General features: G+C 49.7%; 1 protein-coding gene across 1 annotated transcript; it reads left to right on the top strand.

Moving 5' to 3' along the window:
* Nucleotides 1-1,690: 1,690 nt before the first annotated feature.
* On the top strand, nucleotides 1,691-6,826 carry Avpr1b (arginine vasopressin receptor 1B). The gene is made up of 2 exons (XM_004641134.1): nucleotides 1,691-2,630; nucleotides 6,504-6,826. Exons 1-2 carry the CDS (start codon nucleotides 1,691-1,693, stop codon nucleotides 6,824-6,826), a joined length of 1,263 nt encoding a protein of 420 aa, XP_004641191.1.
* The last annotated feature ends 7,199 nt before the right edge of the window (nucleotides 6,827-14,025 follow it).

Genomic DNA, 14,025 nt, shown 5'->3' with positions numbered 1-14,025 from the left:
AGAGAGAGAGAGAGAGAGAGAGAGAGAGAGAGAGAGTGCTCCAACACCGTTGAAACAGAAGCTCCTGCTGTTAAGGTGCAGGTGCAGGAGAAGATGGGGTTCTGGAGTGCACAAGAGACAGCACCTTCAAGCAGGCACAGAGCCTGGGACTGCAGTACCTGCTCTCCGCCCCAGGCGCGCTGAGTTGGCAATTGAGACTGGGCGTGGTGGAGCACGCCTGTAATCCCGGCTCTTGGGAGACTGTAATCAAGCGGATCGCTATGAGTCTGGTCTAGTAGTGAGCCCCTGAACACCCTGTAGACCCTCCCCCCCACCCGGACAAAAAAAGTGATGCAGTTTGTGTATGCGGTGGGAGCACTGCGGAGAGGCTGAATCAATTTTGATTACAGGTAGCACTAAAGAAACTCTTCACCATCAAACCTTGTAACCTGCTCTGGCGAGTTCCAGTAACACACTGTGTTCATGCCAATTCCACAGCGGACCCCACAGAACACCTGGCCGTAGAGCCTCAGGCTTTCTCTGTTGGGGCTGGAGCTGGAGGGAACAGAGTTGCACGCCCGGAGTGTGTGTGTGTGTGTGTGGGGGGGGGGGTTGTATCTCCTCTGCGCCCCGCCTCTGCTTTGTGCCCTTTCCAGAAAACCTGCAGTTCCCTCCCGGGTCCAGCACACCAGCTCCCACCGGGTCCCTGTCTCCTGTACCGCTCCACCTTCCTACCCTCACTATAGCACTCATTCCCCCTCCATAGACAGTGGCCCGCGCCATCCGGGTCGCCGCTGCCCACGTGGCCACCCCTAAGATTGTGGATCCTTCGTGGCTGCCAGAGTAGCGTCCAGTGCAGGTGCGAAGTGGAGCCCCACTTTCCCACGCCCCAAGTATGCACTTGTCTGGAGAGCGCGGGGATCCCGCCAGCAGGCGGAGAAGCGCCTATCTTCCGGTGGGGTCAGCGGGTCCGCCTGCTGGGGAACCCTTGCTGACGTCACGGGCTTCTCCGGTTCCCGGTGCCGGCGCCGGGTCTGACACCGCTGCGTCGCTCCTCCGCGCTCCCACGCGCGCCAGCCTCTCAGGCCCTGCCTGGTGGGAGCGGGTGAGTCTCACTCCGCCCTCCTCTGAAGGAACCAACCGCGAGCCAGGCCCGCTGAAGTCCCGCGCGAAGGGCATAAAACCCGCGCCAGAAACAGCGCCCGGCTTGGCTGGGGTTTCTGTACTGAGGGTGACACCAGTCCCTTCTGACTGCACCTTCAGGCACGCTCTGGGGAATCGTCTCGCTACTTCCGGAAAAGTGGAGAGGAAGCAAATTCGGGGTGGACTTGGGAGGGGCGGCAGCTGCCCTAGCTCTTGCTCCTCTCCAGAAGCTGCGCTGCGCGGGTGTCCTGCGACACCCTGTCTCTCCCCCTTCCACCCCCACCCTCCCGCCCCTTTTCGTCTTCTCTCCTGGCTTCCCCTGTCCGCTCTAGGATTTGGGACCTCAGCTCCATTTCCTCCCTCCTTGTTTCACTTTCTCCTCACCTGTCTGTCCCTGTCCTTCTGAAGGACTTCCACCTGTTTTCAAGCATTTTTCTTTCTTGATCTCCTTCCTCTCCTCACAAAGCTTTTCTTTCACCACTGCATTTCATCCATCAAAACCCTCCACTTGCATCCATACCCTCCCGCTGTCCTTCTTCCTCTCCTTCCATCCCAGCAAACCTTGACCATGGATTCTGAGCCTTCTTGGGCTACCATCCCTACCCCACAGGGCACCCTCTCCACCCTCAATGCCACCACACCCTGGCTTGGCCGAGATGAAGAGCTGGCCAAGGTGGAAATTGGCATCCTGGCTGCTGTCCTGGTGCTGGCCTCAGCGGGCAACCTAACTGTGCTGCTGATCGTGGGCCTGCTGGGTCGAAAGCGCTCCCGCATGCACCTGTTCATGCTGCACCTGGCACTGACTGACCTGGGAGTGGCACTCTTCCAGGTGCTGCCCCAGCTGCTCTGGGACATCACCTACCGCTTCCAGGGCCCCGACCTCCTCTGCCGGGCCATCAAATACCTGCAGGTGCTCAGCATGTTTGCCTCCACCTACATGCTGCTGGCCATGACCCTGGACCGATACCTGGCCGTCTGTCACCCGCTGCGCAGCCTCCAGCAGCCCAGCCAGTCCGCCTACCCACTCATTGCTGTTCCGTGGCTGCTAGCCGCCGTCCTCAGCCTCCCTCAAGTCTTTATTTTTTCCTTGCGGGAGGTAATCCAGGGCTCAGGAGTGCTGGATTGCTGGGCTGACTTCTACTTCCCCTGGGGGCCACGGGCCTACATCACCTGGACTACCATGGCCATCTTTGTCCTGCCTGTGGCCATGCTCACAGCCTGCTACAGCCTTATCTGCCATGAGATCTGTAAGAACCTAAAAGTCAAGACAAAGGCCAGGAGGGTGGAAAGAAGTGGCTGGAGGACTTGGGACACACCCTCAGCTTCAGGCCCAGCTGCAGCCACTCAGGGGCTGCCGGCCCAAGTCAGCAGCACCAGCACCATCTCTCGGGCCAAGATTCGTACAGTGAAGATGACCTTTGTCATTGTGCTGGCCTACATCGCTTGCTGGGCGCCCTTCTTCAGTGTCCAGATGTGGTCTGTGTGGGACAGGAATGCCCCAGATGAAGGCAAGTATGTGGTCTATGTGGGGGTGAAGGGGTGAAAAGGTCCAGGGAAGAGAGGAGTCAGGGTTATGGTAGGCAGGAAGCTATACTACCTCCCACAGTGACAAATGAGCAAAGCAATTAAGAAAATTGGTGCTTACTTGTCTTAGTTCATTTTCTGTTGCTATAACAGAATGTCAAAAACTGAGTAATTTCTAAAGAAAAAAATTTACTTTTTACTGATCTGGAGAGTGGAAAATCCAAGGTTAAGGGGGTGCAGCTGGCCAGGGCCTTACATTAATTTGGGGGGACAGATGTTCTATTCATTTATTTATATATTTATTTTGTGGTATTGGGGGGTTGAACTCAGGACTCTGTGCTTGCCAGCCAAGTGCTCATTCTACTGAGCTATCTCCCTGGCCCTGGGGAACAAACTCAAACCACGGCACTGTCCCATGTGAAAAGGGAGTTACAACCTTTGTGTAGTCCACCACTGCCATGTATCCTTATGTGAAGTTTCCCTATTTTTCAATTTTAGCGATCTGCTTAACAATTTTAAAATACTGTGTGACGTTAGTGCAGTGAAAGTTTTGCCCAAGCCACTTCTCATTTGCTCGGAAGTTAATTTTGAATCTAAGAATGACAGAACTAAGAGGGATTTGAAAAATGATCTGGCCCAGGAGACAGCCTGTGGCCCAGGAACTGACTCTCTAGGCACTTCCCTTCTACACCAGGACATGACTTTGAGTTCTTCCTCAACGGTCACTCGCTACCAACTAGTCCCCTTCATTATATCAGTGGGGAAACAGGCTCAGAGAGGAGCCACGACTTGCCCAGGGCCACACTCGTGGGGAGTGGCAACATGAAGAGTAGAGCCCAAGTCTCAGGTCTCCTTCTCAGAACCTTGGTTCTAAAAGTGGCTCTCCAAGGAGAGAGGTCTCCCTATGACCTGATAAACGGGAGACTCCCAGAAGGCTGAGGTCCAGTTGGCACACGAGGGACCTCGCATTTTGGGGGGTTGAGGCGCACAGCAGCTCCTGAGCCTCAGACACTGCCTGGTAGTTGGGCGACTGGAGGTGACTTGTTCTTAGGAAGGCTCAGGGCAGTTTGGGCAGCCAACACCATGCAGAGTGGTCTTTACAAGCATCTGTTCCTGCTGCCCACAAACAGGAGTGGAACATAGGAAAAGTGGACAAGGATCTGTCACTGAAGTGGCATAGAGTAGGAGAACCTGCTTTGGCAGGCATCTCATCATGTGTACAGCCCAAGACGTCTATGCAGTGGGAGTATAGAGTGTGTGCAGCCTGCACCTGCCTTAGGGAAAGCCTGTCGGGTTTTCCTGCCTAGAAGCGTCCCAGGTGAAGCTACCAATTCCTACCTGCCTGTAGGGAGCTGTCCCCTCCCTTTGCTCTTTTTCTTTTTTTTTTTCTGTCTCAGGATGCTTTAAGGGCAGATCTGGTAAGGCATGAGGATCTGGGAATCGAACCACAGTATCCTGTGGCTGACTGCCTTCGATTAAGCAGGCACTTAAACAACTGAGCTAATGGGCAGGCCCCCTGCATTTTTGTTTTTAGGATTATTTTGTTTTTGGTGCCAGGGACTGAACCCAGGCCTTTAGCTTGCTAGGCAATCATTCTACCACTGAGCTAAATCCCTAGTCCCTACATTTTTGTTTTTAAATAATTTTGTTCATCCTACAACACATTCAAGCCAAACTCTTTACTTTTCTGGAAAGATGAAGGATTTATAATCATGTAGGAAAAAAGCAAAAACAATGCCCAATTAGGATGGTCCCATTGTGGCTCTTCTTAACTACCCTTTTGATATCAATTTGGACAAGAGGCTATTTGCAAATTATCTTGTAAGCAATAAGCATACTAAATCCAATAAAATACATGGGGCCTTGGCATATGGGATGTCCCCTTGCCAAGCATATTTTGTCCTTGTGTTTTCAGGAGGTGGCCTTCTCTATTGTACAGCTGAGTACTCAGGCTCAGGGAGGCAAAACAACTGGTCCAAAATGCCACTGCTATTAGCAGAGGGAGTCAGGTCTTGAACTGAAGTGTTTATGGGCCCACCTTATCCACAGTATAGCTTTACTCCCAACAGTCACTGCTTAGCCAGTGGCACCAGGGGTGAGGGGTTCTTTACCCCTTTGTTGAGGAGCCCATGAACAAATAAGGACCTTGAAGTTCAGCCAGGGTAGGCTTTGCTGCTTGCCCACAGCGTCCACCACAAGCCAGTCCCCAGTGCCTCATCCACATCATGATTTTCCACTTGCCAATAACATCTCTGAGCAAAAATCACAGGGACAAAGCTTTATCCTACAGACAATAGTTTCTCTCAGAAAAATAAGAGCAGTGTGGGCTGAAATTCACTACTTTAAACTTACTTTTAGGTATACTAAGTTCTCTTCCATAGCATGCTGGCCCCCTGGCCTTTTGGCTCCAAGTCTTTGGTTTGAGTCTTGAGTCCATGTCCTTGTCATAGCTCTGTGCCCACTGCCAGTTGAGCTTCTGCCTGGACTAGGCATGGCTGATTTGCCCCCACCCCCAGGACTGAGAAGCAGAGCCCCTATGGGTGCTGCTGCTTCCTGGTGGGTTCCTCCAGCCTCTACACTGGTCCTGGCTCAGAAGGCCAAAACAATGACTGCTTCCTAAGCCAAGAGTGTTGTTCATCCAACCCAGGTGCCTTCACCTTTCCACATCTGTGGCTTATGCCTCTTACCTTATGCCTTTCCTTCTCTTGGACCACAGGTGACATATGTTACACACATCCATGGGGCATCCACACGAGGAATGGCTTACTTGAAGCTTCGACAGTACTCCACAGCATGGGCACACAGGCTGTGCCTTTCTCTTTGAGTTAGGGCTCTCTACGGGATCTCTGTCTTGGAAGACCTGGATACAGAAAGCAGTTCTTGTTCACTGTGCTATAACAAGTTTCCTTTGAGCTCTGAAATTGCTGTCTGTGATTCTGCAGCCCCCTCTGTATAGCACAGCAACTCAGTAAGCCACCAAGCCAGAGCTGTAACCAGGATGATCCAGCAGGAGGCTGGGGCCCATCCTAGCAGCCTTTCTGTTGGCATGAGGGGTTTCACTTCATCTTCAGAAAGAATATTGTGTCTGGAAGGAATCTTATCAGAGTTCTGACTGCCCAAGAGAGAAATTAGATTTTCCCTGCAAGAGGTACAGTCCACATCTGAGGATATAGGACAGTGCTGGCCTGGAGTGGGACATTCAGATGCCCTGTGCAGAGAATTCGTCCTTCTGCATCACTTAGAGATGATAGTGTGGGAACCTGCAGAGGAGTCATACTCTACCGATTGCCTCCTAGGTCCCCAGTCTGGGGCTACAGCCCTGACCCAGTGCTGACCCTTGTTCAGGGACTGAGTGACAGGATGAGGTGGGTTTCCCCAAAGATGGGGGAGGACACAATCCAGAAGGCATTATGAAGCCATGCCCCATGAATAGGTGGGGACAGGGGTAGAAGGGGTCTGACCTTGGGTACTTTCCCTGAGTGTTGTATAGGCATGTCTCACCCTTGGTTCATATCTGCTAGGGGAATCCATGGTCTAGGTTCTAGAATGCAACCAGTTTCTCCCATGTGGGCTGGTGCTAGACCTGACAATGTGTAACTTAAATTCAACTGGAACAACTTTATGCTCTTACCCTCCCTTTGTAGTTACAAAATAAAAACAAACCAAAAAAATCAGTAGGGTGAAACTCTAGAGTCAGGGTCCCAGGTTCAAGCCACAGCTGCAGTCCTCTTTGATTCTAAGTGAAGCCCTTTGCCTCTCTGGGACTTGGTGTCCTCACCTGTCCTGTGAGGGCTGACCTCTCTCTCAGGTCCCTTCTCGCTGTCATCCCATGGTTTCCTGCGCTTCTCTCTTGTCAGATTCCACGAATGTGGCTTTCACCATCTCCATGCTTCTGGGCAACCTCAGCAGCTGCTGCAACCCCTGGATCTACATGGGTTTCAATAGCCAACTGCTGCCGCGGTCCCTGCGCAGCCTGACCTGCTGCAGAGGGGCCCGGCCCCAGCTGCACCGACAGCTCTCCAATGGCAGCCTATCCAGCCGCCGTACCACGCTGTTCACCCGCTCCAGCTGCCCACCCAGCCTGAGCCTCAGCCTTGGCAGGAGGCTGGGGCCTGTGGAGTCACTGAAGGACTTAGAGCAGGAAGATGGCGAAGCCACCACTGAGACCAGCACCCTTTAGAGAGGACTCCGTGGATTCTGGGTCTGCCCCATGGTGAGAGGAAGTCTCACGCATACTGGGCACAGATGTGAGGGCTGGGAGGTCAGTGCTGGCCTCAGAGGAGCCTAGTTTGAGACAGAAGGTGAGGCCCCAGTTCGTATCCTTAATTTTGATGCCACAACTGCTCCTAGGGGGAATTTAACAGCCTACGTCCCTGCTCCTGCTATATTCACAGGGTGCCTGAGAACACATCCACTTGGTAGCTGTGGTGGCCAGATTGTAGGCAGGCTTGGGACAGCACTTGGATTACCCCAGATCAGTTTTCAGGCTGCTTGTTTCAATTTTAGCCTGACCAGCATATCCCAGCCCCATCAGGAGAGGGAAGAAATGAAAAACTGTGAGGACTCTGGATGGTGGGTGGGGTGGAGTGAGCCTAGGACCTTCACCCTGAGCAATATTCCTAGTCCTTTTTTTTTTTTTTTCCTTTGAGAGAGTTTCATTAAGTTGCTAAATTTCCTAGACTGAGTTTAAACTTGGAATCCCTTTGACCTTGGCCTCTTGGAGCTCTGGGATCACAAGCACGGACACCCCACCTACGAAGGAGGAATGCTTAATGGGGAAAGGGGGCTTCACCTGCTGTCCGTGGAAGGGAGATGCAGGACTTGGCCCAGCACCCAGTACCCACTGGGAACTCTGCAAACATCAGTTCTTCTGCCATCCACCCCATCACAGGATGGGTAGCAGGGGTAGGTATTTGCTGTCCACACTGTTACTGCCACTGAGGATAGGTGTGGGAGGAAAGGGGTAGAAATGGTCACCAGACATTAAGAGCAGGGATGAGCGTGGAGGCAGCAAGGGCTGGTCACCCTCCCTCCTGGCACCAATGGGCCAGAACTGCTCTTTCCCCTGGGGCTACTAGAGGGAAAAGACAGCCTTGAGGAGTGACATGAGCCTGGCTCAGGGTGTCTCCAAGGCTCTGGAGTTTCCAGTGTAAATCAAATGAACTTTGGGATTAGGATTGGGATTGGGCAGGAGCCCAGGACTGCACCTCCGCTCTGCCTTGGGAAGTTACGTCTCGCCTCTGGGACTCACTGGCCTCACCAGTGGGATGGGTATGGTGGTGTCCAAGGCCTTTCCCTTGGAGCTCTTAGCTCTAGTTTTCTATGATTTTGCATAATGAAAAAAATCATATTCCAGTAGATAAACCCAAAAGGTATTCTGGCCAACAGGCTCGGAAAGATTGTTGAATTTTTGTAACAATGACATTTATGCCCTTTCACTCAGTCCTGTGGCTGAAGGGCCTGCATGGCCCTGCTGTCCACTTCTACTGTTCCGCATGGCCAGGAGGAACAGTGAGCTCTCATCATCTCCAGGGGCACTTGAGCCGTGGGGTGGTTTCCCTACCCTGCTCTGGCTCTATGAGGCAGCCTGGGTGGTAGGCCGAGCATCAGCCAAAAGGCCAGGAGGGCTGGCTCATCCTAGGGAGGATCAAGAAGAACTGTGCGTGGAAATGTGGCCTGCAGCCCCTCAAGCTCTATCCAGTGCACATAATTGTTAGCATAACCAAGAGTGCCTGAGGACCAGGTTTCCCCTCTGTCCTCTCCCAGGGAAGCCTTGAAGACTGCCAGGGGCTTTGCAGATGCCCTTCTTTACAAGGCTGCTCAGTTCTCAGAAGCCCTCTTGGGCTTCCTTAAAAGAAAAAAGACTGAATGGAGTGTTGTGAGTGAGCAAAACACTCAGAGCCTTCAGTGCTTGAGAACCAGAGCATGGGACACAGTCCCAAGGCTCAAGACAGACAGGACCCAGTCTCCTCTCAGTGGGCTCTGTTGCCCAAGGCAGCACCCAACCCCCAGCCACTTCACCTCTGCCCACTGATAGGCGGAGCTGGGCTCAGGAGGCTCCTCAGACTGTCAGGCAGGAGCAGCTCCTTCTGCATACGTAAGCTTCCCCTTCTTGCCCCTTCCTCACCCCCACCCCATCTTTGGACCACAGTTCCTGGCCCCAGTGCCTTTGGTAGGTAGGTCCTAAGTGAATATCTATTCATTGTGGTGACTGGCAGGTAGAAAGGACACCAGCTGTGCTCCCTACAGACTGGAGTTTGCACCTTTTCTGCTTGTGTGGACTGAGCAAGTTATCCAGTCTCTCTGAGCAGCACTGCCCTCTTTTGTTAACTAGAAGTAGCAGTGCCACTTGGTTGGAGGGATTTATAACTCAGGCTATAGAACCCTCTACTGACATCAGAGGGGGACAGCAATGGCCTGGCTCTAGATTATGTCTGGTGGGCGGCTTCCAAGGCCTTAGTTTATAGTTGAGAGAGCAAAAGTCCAGGTCTAAGATCAAGACTGACCAAAGCTCCTTTCTTGTCTACTCTTTTCCTTCTGTAGCACCCTATCTTACTGCTATTGTATTCTCTGTTTTGCACTGCACAGGGGAATTTACTTGTGCAGGGGCTTTAGGGGCCCCAGGACTCCTCCCACATAGGGACTGTACTTGCCCCTTTTCAGAAAGCCAGTTCTGTCCTATGGTGTGTCCAAGGGCAAGCAGCTAGACACTGGGCTTCTGGTCTCAGGAGCTTCTTCTGGGAAGTTCGACGAAGCAATGTTGGATTTTGTTTGGATCTATGGATGACAGATTTTGCAGCACTGCAGGAAGCCCTTGTGGATATTCCGGGCCAATGGAAAAACCTTAGATAGGAAACAGGAAGGTAGACCCTCTGAAAAGTCAGAGGCAGCCCTGTGCTCCCAGGGGTTTGCCTCATTTCTGACAGCTAATCCCAGAAGAACTGAACAAAGATATCTCTGAGCAGGACACTTGGATACGATGCTCATGCCATCTTGTGGACTGTAAAGAAGGTTGTTCTCTTAAAATCGAAGCAGAAGGAGGAACAGGGGACAGGTAGTGCAGAGACGATGGTAGGGGACTGGGTTCATCAGCTGAAAATATGGATTCATCAGGAGGGCTCTTTGTGTGGTGTGGTACAGGCCAGCAACTTCACAGAAGGCTCTGTTGTGTTTTGTATTTAGGTATTTTTTCTATCAAAGGACTAGATTCAGCCCAGGCCGCAGCAGTTTGCTCCTGGCTCGGGAATACAGAGATGTGGTTGAAATTGGTCAATAAAATTCTTAAACATGAAAGGGAAAGGAGAAGAGCTAGGAAACATGACAATGTCAAGCCATACAGTTATATCTAAAAGATGAGCAAGGCAATGATCCTGAGAATATTCAGAAGATTTTTTTAATCTAGCAGTTAATTGGAAAGATTCTCAGCCTGACTAACTATATATACTGATACCTGTGAACTAAGCTACTGCACTGCAGATGGTAATTTGTAACAGTAGTTTCATATTTGGAGTGCCTGTCATTGTGGTAGTCTGAATATGGGCGACTTGTCATGACATGCCAGTTACTGCTAAGATGTCTCTCGGGTAGGTGGATGTTCAAGAAGAAGGGGGTGGTGAATGAAAGGAAGAGACAGGAAAAGGAATATTGTGGGAGGGTCCTGCTTCAAGGTTGTATATGGTGACATTTTTGGACTCATGTGCAAACATGAGAAGTATATAATTCTTTATCCTATTTTTAAAATATAATCTAATTTTTAAATGTTTTTTATCATATTATGCAGGAACTTAAAGTTCAACATATCAATACTTGATGAAAAATACCTGTTCCTTATTATGCCTAAGATGTTTGAAATGTAGTGAAATAGTGAGATTAAGCTTCATAGCCTAAATCGTTTGATAATAACAATAAGCTTGTCTTCTGGATGGTTAACAACCTAAGTTTGCAGACCAAAATTAGAGAAAAAGGAGGGCTACAAGGAAAGCCAACATTTTGGCCCTAACCTTCTAAGGTCAATTAAGACTCAGGACATACGAGAACTTGTACTGTAACGTCATGTACCTCGGTAGTGTCCCAAATTTTCTGATCAAGAAGATTATGGGGCCAAAGAGGAAAGTGATCGATGACATAGAGTGTGCCTAAGGAGAGTCACATGGGGGAGAAAACACTCCCTCAGGCTTTCACAGAGAGCACATTGGCCAGGCAATGGCCGTGACTCATCCACATGGCTGCACTGACAAAGGTTCTACAATCTGAGGTACAGGATCTCAGGATAAATCCTGAGGGGATTTCACTGACCTTCTCAGACCAAAAAGCTACAACTCTTATTGCACAGGTCCTGCTTTACCTTGGTCTTATCCATCCAGTAGAAAAGTATGAAGACGAAATATAGGAAGTAAAGCCATGCTGTTAAGTTGAGCTGTGGGGGACTCAGGTCAATAATTTCTGACATTGCCAGTTAAACAGAAGACCCAATGCTATTATGGGCTACTGGACTCTTTTAGAATATCTTGCTGAGTTTACACACCTATAATATTCATTAACGGAACTTAGAAAAAATGGGGTATACCGATGAATGTCCATTTTGTATCTGTGTATTCAAAGTGGTTGGGATAGATATATAGTTGCATTCTCCTAATGAATAGAATGATTTGTTCTAATGGTGATTGTAAACAGGATCTCAAGTCCGCATCTTGTACAGCAATTAACCACTAAGAAGAATATATGCAGTGTGTTATTTGTTGATACTGTACTTCAGATTTGATTTGACACTGTCTCATTGCTGTTTATCAATAAAATTTTGGAAAAAAAATTCTTTAACATCTGGGGAATTTGTGTGGGCTTATTTGTCTCCTGGGGCAACATAGTGGGCTAGATGAGATAAAATTGAATCGTGATCTTCCTAAGCAAGGGGGTAGGCAGTGGTCACTACCCTAGAGCCCCTGTGTCGGGCTCAAATGGTAAAAGCTGAGTGCCCTCAAGTGTATCCTGGGGCCACAAGGTGGCAGTGTAGAGCTGAAAGTGCCCACATTTTTTACAGGCTGTGGTGGGCCTGTGGCTCTTGCAAAGGATTGAGATGAAGCTCTCCCTCCAGCAAAATATTGCTGAAATTCAGTGTACACACTCCAGCTTTCCTGCGGGGTCTGAAGCAGTCATGACTCTAGGGGTGGGCTGGAAAGCTCCCAAGTTCTCAGCTTACTGCTGACTGAGCTTTCTCCTACAGAGCTTCCTCCTACGGTATCTCCTCATGATACCGTTCTCCTGACACCTGGAGTCCTGCTTCATTCTCTTGCAGCCACAGAAGCTATATGCATTAGGCAAGGACAGAGAACAAGAGCTCTCTATGGCAGAGGGAAGGGCTCGATATAGAAATTCCAGACTTACTGTGTGTAATCCCAAAATCCAGACAAACCAGAGTTCCTTTTCTGTGTCCTGGTTTAGTGACTAGAGGGAACACGTCTCCTGAGAGCCCCTCTGAGCCCAGCAATCCATCCTGATCCCAAGAGTAAAAGCCCTACTGATGCTGAGCATGAAATACCCCCTCAACACCCATGGTGTTCCTTTTAGGAATTCGCTGAAGACAAGTCACTGTGGCCTAGATTCCCAGCTCACTGTTGGCAGGTAATCAACTGTCTACCAGTCGCCACTAGCAAATTAGTTTCTGTCTTATTATCAGGCACATTTTAGGTTTTCATCTAGCCCTCGCTGCTGGAGGAGCCCAAGAGTGGGTTCCTGGAGGCACCAATGATATGTAACATGGGAGAATGTAAGTTCATCAAAATTGAAACTGATCCTCAAAGGGAAATTATGTATCTATGATACTGTCACATAGATTTATGCAGCCAAACTTCTAAGTGCATGGAAATATCACAGCCACAGGGTATTTCACTGCAGCAACATGGCTGGAGATGACTTCAGGGATTACAGTCATCCTCCCTATTTGTAGCTCATAAATTTTAAGTTGCTTACTTTTCTGAGTAGCGTAGTAACATCCTGCACCATCCTGCTCCCTCTTGTCTGCAACATTAATCATATCTTTGTCCATACACTTGTCCATACAGTGTATCCATACTATATATGCTACCCACCCAGTAGTCACTCAGTAGCTGCTCTGGTTATCAGATTAACTATTATAGTATCACATTCATGAGAGAGAGAAAAAGAGAGAGAGATACCAAGCTACATAACTTTTATTATGGTACATTGTTAAAAATTTTCAATTCAATAGTGATTCCTATTATTAATTTCTTTTTTATTTTAGTACAGGGTCTATAGGGTCTCACAACATAGATCAAACTCACAGTAATCTGCCTGTGTTCAGCCTCCCAAAAGCTGAGAACATGGTGGCGCGTGCCACCATGCCCAGTCTCAACCACCATCTCAGTGTGCCCCGGGGGGCGGGGCTGGCATGCCTTCCAGGGATCGAACCCTGGCCACTGTGTCTGCCTAAGCAGGTGCTTTAACCCACTGAGCTATTTAGCTAATCCCCTATTATTAATTTCTTACTGCGCCTGATTTACATCTATGTATGTACGTACGTATAGAAAAAAACAGTACATGCAGGTTTTGTACTGTCCACAGTTTTAGGTATCTACTAGAGGTCATGGAAGTGTCCCCCACTCTTATAGGGGAACTATGGCCATTTAAGTTATTAGTGGGCTCTGTTAGCTCAAGCTCCTTAGGAGGCAAAATCAGCCTTTCCCTTTATTTATCACAGCATCTGAGGAGGCATGTATACCATGGGACCGCAGAATTCTGTGAGTCACTTAGTCAAGACCCACCTTCAGCAGTTTTTGAACAGCCTGCTGCAAGAGTACTACACCTGATACACAATTACAATGGCTGGTAATGGTGCCCTCTGTGGATCTGCTATAAATGCTGTGCTTTCAAGCAGGACCCGACAGCCTCAGGTCTGTCCGTCTCTCTCTCCGTCTCTCTGTGTCTCTGTGTCTCTCTGTGTGTGTCTCTGTCTCTCTCTCTCTCTCTCTCTCTCTCTCTCTCTCTCTCTCTCTCACACACACACACACACACACACACACACACACACACACACACTCACACCCTCCCCAGCGTCCTGGCCTGCTCTGAGCCCAGGCAGCCTATCATGCACATCATTCCAGCATGGGACAGGCCCGCAAGCCTTCCAGAGAGCCTGTTTGTGGCAGGTCTGTTCACTTTCCTTCTGCTTTTTGTCAGTTGGCTTTCCATCCTCCTTTCTAAACTGAGGTTAGAAATAACCTCTTCTGGAATGTTTGCTGATTGATTCCACCTAATCATTTCCCCAAATCTAACCCTGACAGGGTCTGGTGTCATTTTCTGCTGCCAATCCCACCCCATTACCTGTTGTTTTGTGTGTGCTCTCCATTCTTTCCATTCCCTTTC

This window comes from Octodon degus, unplaced genomic scaffold, assembly GCF_000260255.1.
Source record: "Octodon degus isolate 3935 unplaced genomic scaffold, OctDeg1.0 scaffold00131, whole genome shotgun sequence".
Taxonomy (NCBI): domain Eukaryota; kingdom Metazoa; phylum Chordata; class Mammalia; order Rodentia; family Octodontidae; genus Octodon; species Octodon degus.
The sequence above is the reverse complement of the archived record's forward strand: the minus strand, read 5'-3'. Positions and strand labels throughout refer to the sequence as shown.

What these genes read in the sequence shown, in the direction of transcription:
- Avpr1b (XM_004641134.1), top strand. Translation starts at nt 1,691, where the DNA reads ATGGATTCTGAGCCTTCTTGGGCTACCATCCCTACCCCACAGGGCACC. An exon ending in CAGGAATGCCCCAGATGAAG is followed by an intron (nt 2,631 to 6,503) that starts GCAAGTATGTGG and finishes CTCTCTTGTCAG; the next exon opens with ATTCCACGAATGTGGCTTTC.